Genomic DNA, 7,630 nt, shown 5'->3' on the forward strand with positions numbered 1-7,630 from the left:
GTATATATACGTCCTGCTTTTAAACCTAAATACCGGTGTTATGGCAGCAGATAGCTGCCATAACCCTGGTATTTTTTTAAACTGCAGGTGGTCTGCTTTCCGATAAGGGTGGTCCCAGGGGCGGATTCGCCGCGGGATCACCCTTCCGGGATGGCGGAAGAGGTGCCCCCACCTCCCGCCGCGTCCCGGTCCTTTTCCCCGCTTACCGGACCCGCCGGCAGCGGGGAAAACAATCCGGTCCCGGATCCTCACAGACAGGATGTCGAGTGAGGGCAAGCTTGCCCTCACTCGAGTCTATGGTCTTGGAGGACCGGAGCTACGGCATGTCGTTGCCTAGCAACCGGCTTAAAGGTCCCTTTTTTTTTTTCTTATCTTTTAGTGTACTTGTGAGATCTGAGGACTTTTTGACGCGTGCAGAAGCAAATGCATACGGAAACCCCGCCCACATATGTAAACGGTGTTCAAACCACACATGTGAGGTATCGCCGCAATCGATAGAGCAAGAGAAATAATTTGAGCCCTAGACCTCCTTTGTACCTCTAAGATGGCAACCTGTAGAAATTTTTAAAGTGTCGCCTATGGGGATTTTTAAAGCGGAGTTCCACCCAAAAGTGGAACTTCCTCTTTAAATAGTCCTAACCCCCTGGCATGCCACATTTGGCATGTCATTTTTTTTTGGGGGGGGGGGGGAGCGGGTACCTAGTTTTGACATGTACCCGCTCCCACTTCCGCTCAGAGCGCCGCGGCATGCGCAGTCCGTACCCGGCTGTGAAGCCGCAAACTGTCACAGCCGGGTGCCCACATCAGTGATGCTGGCACCGCGGAGCAGAGAGGGAGAAGACGGCGCATCGCTGGACCGTGGGACAGGTGAGTGGGCGGTTAGGCTGGAACTCCGCTTTACGTACCAAAGTTTGTCGCCATTCCGTGAGCGTGCGCAATTTTGAAGCATGACATGTTGGGTATCTATTTACTCGGCGTAACATTATCTTTCACATTATGGAAAAAAATTGGGCTAACTTTAAAAAAATTTAATTTTTTCCAAACAAATTGCATTTGGAAGACCGCTGCGCAAATACGGTTTGATAAAAAATATTGCAATAATATCCATTTTATTCTCTAGGGTCTCTGCTAAAAATAATATATAATGTTTGGGGGTTCTAAGTAGTTTTCTAGCAAAAACAACTGATTTTAGCTTGTAAACACCAAATGTCAAAAATAGGCCTAGTAGGCAAGTGGTTTAAATAACCTATGGTAATAAAATAAAATGCTGTAATATTACAATAGTTTAGAAAATTTAACTTTTGTAATATTATAGCATTTAAAACCTCAAACTATTATAATGTTACAGCATTAAAAAAAAAAAAACCCACTAAAACAAACTATTATAATATAACCACATTTTTCAAATGTAATTGTATTGGTACAATGGTTCCATATATATCCAGCCTCTCTCTCTGTGCCATCCATGGGTGTCAGCACTCAGAGCAGCTGCGCACATCTCTCCCGGTGGAAGGGGAACTTTTTTTTTTTTTTTTTTTTTTTTATCGCAGCATTTTTTCAAAAAATATACTTTATCCTACCTTATTATAATATTGCAGTGTTTTTATTTTTAAATAGCCTATTGTAGTATTTAGCCCCTGTTCACATCAGCGAGATTTGACATGCAATTTGACGGGTCAAATGGCAGCTTATTGCTGGCAAAGGCACCATCCTAATCGGTGCAATGCCGACTTTGTGGCGCAGCACCAATTTCCAAAAGTAGTTCCTGCACTACTTCTGGCGACTTCGGGGGACGACTTCAAAACCCACACAGATGTCTTTCAAGTTGCCCCCAAAAGTCGGACTGAAATGCGGCTTTGAAATTGTGCGAGTTCAGATGAAGTCGCACGATTTTAAAGCCATGTTTAATGTGAACAAGGGCTTAGGGCTCTTTCACATGGGTGGCCTGATCGGGTCCGCCTAAAAAATGGGCAGGCAGACCCAGTCGGACCATCCATTTTACTCCTATGGAGCGGGGGATGTAAACGGACCTCCGATCCTACCTGCTAAAAACAGATGGATGGGGGATCGGATCGGAGGACAGTCGGATGTAAACCGATGTACCTCTGTCATTCTGCCTGAAGAAAACTGCCAGCACAGGGCCGATGAGAAAGCCAAAGATGTTGCTGGAGCATGTAGAGGACATGTGTCAGACACAAGGCCCGTGGGCCAAATCTGGCCCTCCAGGCCATTTCAAGTGGCCCTCACACCTCTCTTGGAGCTTCAGTAGCGCTCCAGCCCTCCTTTGGGCCTCCTCCAGACCTTTCACTTTCTGCTTCCTAGCTCTGCTCCCAGCTTATTCCCACACAAGGTAAGGGTGGGGTGGGGGTGACTCTTGACATCTGATGTAAGGGGGTTGGGATACTCTGGACTTCTAGTATTACAGATACAACCGGCCCCTCAAAGTTGAGTTTGACACCCCTGATGTAGAGGGGAAGTAGAAACATAAAAATATTTAAAAACCCAAGAAGTCAGCAGAAGAATATAAAAAAAAAATATAGCAAGTAGTCTAGCGTTCTGCTTTTTTTTTTATTTTGAAGTGCACTAAGGGTGGCCATACATTATACAATTTTCTTTAGATTTACCTTCAACTATGTAGTACAAAGGCCTGCCTAATTGAATACAATTGAAAGTGTTGTTTAGTTTTGACCTCCTCTTATATGGTTTTTGGTAAATCTAGCAGAAAATTGTACAAGAAAATTGAACATGTATGACCATCCTTAACCACTTTACTACCAGTCACGTAACCTCTACGTGATCAGACTTTGAGTGGTTATACCGGGATGATGCCTCTAGCTAGAGGCATCATCCCGGTACCGTTGTTTGAAGCCGACGGTCGGCTTTCCGTCGGTAACGATCGATGCGGCTCGGGAGCCGCTCGATCGTTACCCGGGGGGGCGGGAGGGGACGTCCCCCCCCTCCCGCCGCCTTCCGCGGCTTTGCTCGGGGCTACCGTCCCACCGGGAGCCCCGAGCACCCAGCCGGCACGTCCGCCGGCTGGATGGAGTCCCGATGAATGCCGGAAACGGCATCGATCGGGTCTCCGATGACGTAACCCGGAGGCGGCGTCCATGACGTCACGTCCGGGTTACTGTGCTGCAAAAGGCGGCAGATTTGAAAAACGGCTGTATGCAAAAATGCCGTTTTCGGCGTTTTGCATACAGGGAAGTGTAGTGGAGGGGTCTAGGGTCTTTTAGACCCTCGATCCCTCCATAAAGAGTACCTGTCACGACATATTGCTGTCACCAGGGATGTTTACATTGCTTGTGACAGCAATAAAAGTGATCAGATTTTTTTTTTTTTAAAAACCTGTAATAAAGTTTAAAAAAAAAGAAAAAATAAATAGGAAAAAAAAAAAAAAAAAAAATTTAGCCGTCCCCGTCACCGTTAGCTCGCGCACAAAAAAAAACGTATACGCAAGTCGAGCCGCAAATGAAATCGCTGTTCAAACCACACATGTGAGGTATCGCCGCGATCGCCAGAGCGTGGGCAATAATTAAAAAAAAAGAGCTACACTCTAACTCTAAACTGGTAACCGTTAAATAAATTTAAAGCGTCGCAGATTGAGATCTCTATTGACCGTAGTTTGTCGCCATCCCACGGGGGGGCGCAATTTTAAACCGTAACATGTTTGGTATCTATTTACTCGGCGTGACATCATCTTTCACAATATACAAAAAAAATGGGCTAACTTTACTGTTTAGTATTTTTTAAATGCAGTGAAATGTGATTTTTCAAATTTTTTCCAAAAAAATGGCGTTTTAAAGACCGCTGCGCAAATACCGCGTGACAAAAAATTTTGCAATGACCGACATTTTATTCTCCAGAGTCTTTGCTAAAAAAATATATATAATGTTTGGGGGTTCTAAGTAGTTTTCTAGGAAAAAATACTGGTTTTAACTTGTGAACAAAAAGTGTCCGAAATAGGGCTGGGGCTAAAGTGGTTAAGCCCCGTACACACGATAAGAAAATCTGAAGGGAAAATTCGTCCGACGACCGATCTGCCGATTTTCGGATTGTTAGTATGGTGCTTTCGACAGCCGACTCCGACTTTTCGGCTGACAAAATCCTGATGTGCAGGCTATAAAATTTTTGTCGTTCGTAATACAACGTCCGATTTTCATCTCATTAGTACAGATTTTGACGGAAAAAAATCATAAGAGCAAGACTAGGCATGCTCAGAGAGAAAGAACACATAGAAAGCAATCCAACACATGACATCACTTCTGAAGTAGAATTCTGTCGTATTGGAAAATTCGTATGAAAATAACCTCTTCACTTTCCACATCAGACTAGCATGCCACAAAAAACGGACGACAGATCGTTCGATAATCTTATCGTGTGTACGGGGCTTTAATCTGCTGGACAGAAGAGGAACAGATCCCCATCTGTCTGTTTTTAGCAAATCGGATTGGATATAGGTGGTTATAAACAGGCACATGTCTGTTTACACTTTCTGCCTTCTCCATAGAGGAAAATGGAGGTTCTGATCGGGTCTGCCTGAAAAACTGACAGGCGGACCCAATCAGCCCGATAGTGTAAAAGGGGCCTAATAATAATAATAATAATAATACAAGCATCTATATAACGCCATCAATTTATATGCTGTAAGTCACTTCTGTATTGTTTTTCTTTATTTGCAGGGCCAGGAGTATCCTGAATAATGGCTCTAAAAGTGCTAATTAGCACAAGCAGCAACTGTGTGAGTCACCTTAGAGGTGCCGGAAAGTTCCAAATGCCCACATTTGAACTCCGGAGTGTATTATGGCGACCCTTCCTTACCCAGCAGATCCCTGACTGCGGTGAAAAAACAGAGAGTAAAAATGTGGGCACCACAAAGGCGAGTAAACCCCAAGCCTCCATCAGAACGAAGGACACCCATGAGGACTGGCTTAGAGATTTTCTTCTGCAAAAAGGTGCCAACACAGAAACCATTGACAGTGTCATCTCCAGATACCCGCGAGCGGTTACTCGTACATCAGAAAATGTGTATGCCAGGTGGGAAATCTGGAAAAGCGTCTTGCAGACAGACCTGCAGGTCCTACAGACTCTTGAGCGCTCCCCTGAATCCTTTTTCCGATCGAGCGACCTTGAAAATTTGCAGGACAACATCTCCTTTGTTTGTTCACTGGGCCTTTCTCCAAAGATTGTAACTCAGTTGATGGCTAGGGCCCCTCGGACGTTCTCAAATCGAGCAGAGCTTAATCGTGACATGGTGGAGTTTTTACAAAATGTATGCATTTGCTTGGGAGGTGACAATCCTGAACAGTTTGCAAGAAAGATCATCGCAAAGAATGTGTATCTCTTAACCAGAAGTACCAAACGGATTAAAGCGAATATCGAGATATTCCAAACCATGTTGAAGATACCAAATGCAGAGATGCTGGATTGGATTCAAGGTATTGGCTCTGGGATTCTGGATCTGGGGAATGCCTATATCAAGAAGAACTTTGACAATTGTCAGAAGAAGCTTCAGTCTCTGGGTTGTTTAGAAGATGAGATTACTAAGTGTATATTCACTTTTCCTCGAATACTCTACCTGTCTCCTGTAACTTTTAACACCAAAATTGATCTGCTTATGAAGTGTGGTATTAAGGTGCACCAAATCTTGGAGACACCGAGGGTGCTTGATGTCAGCTCTTCGAGTATACAAAGTAAGATTAAAGAACTGACGCACCATGGCTATGATTTTCAGGCTTCTGGAATAGGAGTGTTGGCTTTGAGCAGAAACCGGTTCAAGTTGAAAGTCGAAAAACTCATTAATTCAAAAAACTAACAGGACTGGGTTTTAATGGTGTATAGCACCAGCCACACATCAGTGTGGCACACATATATTAAAGGCCCGTACACACGTAGCGATTGTCGGCCGTAAATATTCGGCCAACGTCCGATCGGCCGATTGTCTGCTTGTTAGTATGATGCTTCCGACAACCGACTCCGACTTTTCGGCCGAACAGAATCTGGTGTGCAGGCTTTAAAATTTTTGTTGGCCAACACCAGAACGGCCGATTGTTCCTCAGTCAGTACAGAATTCGGCCGACAAACAGCAGATGAGCAAGACTGGGCATGCTCAGAGAAAAAAAAACACACGGAAAGTCAACCATCACATGACATCACTTCTACAGTCGGCTGTTGTTGGCCGACAAAATTCGTGTGCAGTCTTTAGCACTTTTCAACCGACAGGACAGCACCGGACAAAAGACGGCCGACAATCGCTACATGTGTATGGGGCTTAAGGGGCATACATGTAGAAATGTTTGAGTGCCAGCTATTACTATCATAATGTCATGTAACATTTGCAAAGTTTATCGAGGTATGAGATAAAATAATAATCTTTAAGAAATAATGATCTTTGAGAAAAAACTCATTTCATGCAAAAATTCCAACCCAAAATAACATTTTTCTGTTTGTGAATCGAGCATTTAGAGGTAATCTTATGATGTTAAACAGCAAATTAAGTCAGTCACTCCCTCTTCTTAGTGAATTGAAGCTGATATGTCACTGTCACATAACCATACCACCTTGCACTACAAAAGCACATACCGTATCATGCCATTATAGCAAATAATTTAAATAGCAAATTACATCAAGCAGCAAGTGCACATTATATCACCCAGCCAGAACATGGACTGTGATATACATTATAACTTGTTCACCCCAGCAAAACGGCATTATTCTGCAAAAGCAATTTAAAATAACTTACAACATTGTTCAGCTACCACCATTCCCTCTAATGTAGTCTCTTATGTTCATCCACCACCATTTCTGATGTGGAGGGACTGTCCCTGATTTGGAGCATAGTCCCTCTCTTCTCATTTGTCCCTCATTTTGGTCTGATCTATATAGTTGCATAAAAAATGCACTCTTTATCTTTCAAAAAGTGATTTGCTTATAGGCGTCCCTTGTTCCTATCTCAAAAAGTTGAGAGGTATGGCCACCACCATCCTTTCTAATGTGAGCCCCCCCTATGTCCAGCCACCGCCATTCCCTCTAATGTGAGCCACCCTCATGTTTAGCCACCGCCATTCCCTCTAATGTGAGCCCCCCTCATGTTCAGCCACCGCCATTCCCTCTAATGTGAGCCCCCCTCATGTTCAGCCACCGCCATTCCCTCTAATGTGAGCCCCCCTCATGTTCAGCCACCGCCATTCCCTCTAATGTGAGCCCACCTCATGTTCAGCCACCGCCATTCCCTCTAATGTGAGCTCCCCTCATGTTCAGCCACCGCCATTCCCTCTAATGTGAGCCCGCCTCATGTTCAGCCACCGCCATTGCATCTAATGTGAGCCCGCTTCATGTTCAGCCACCGCCATTGCATCTAATGTGAGCCCGCCTCATGTTCAGCCACCGCCATTGCATCTAATGTGAGCCCGCCTCATGTTCAGCCACCGCCATTGCATCTAATGTGAGCCCGCCTCATGTTCAGCCACCGCCATTGCATCTAATGTGAGCCCTCCTCATGTTCAGCTACCGCTATTGCATCTAATGTGAGCTCCCCTCATGTTCAGCCACCGCCATTGCATCTAATGTGAGCCCTCCTCATGTTCAGCTACCGCTATTGCATCTAATGTGAGCTCCCCTCATGTTCAGC

General features: G+C 44.7%; 1 protein-coding gene across 1 annotated transcript; it reads left to right on the forward strand.

The window, feature by feature from the left end:
- Positions 1-1,461: 1,461 nt before the first annotated feature.
- On the forward strand, positions 1,462-5,871 carry LOC309557250 (transcription termination factor 1, mitochondrial-like). The gene is made up of 2 exons (XM_082259914.1): positions 1,462-1,506; positions 4,689-5,871. Exon 2 carries the CDS (start codon positions 4,703-4,705, stop codon positions 5,813-5,815), a length of 1,113 nt encoding a protein of 370 aa, XP_082116040.1. The 5' UTR covers positions 1,462-1,506; positions 4,689-4,702; the 3' UTR covers positions 5,816-5,871.
- The last annotated feature ends 1,759 nt before the right edge of the window (positions 5,872-7,630 follow it).

The sequence above is a fragment of the Pelophylax lessonae genome, assembly GCF_965119305.1.
Source record: "Pelophylax lessonae genome assembly, chromosome: 5".
Taxonomy (NCBI): Eukaryota; Metazoa; Chordata; class Amphibia; order Anura; family Ranidae; genus Pelophylax; species Pelophylax lessonae.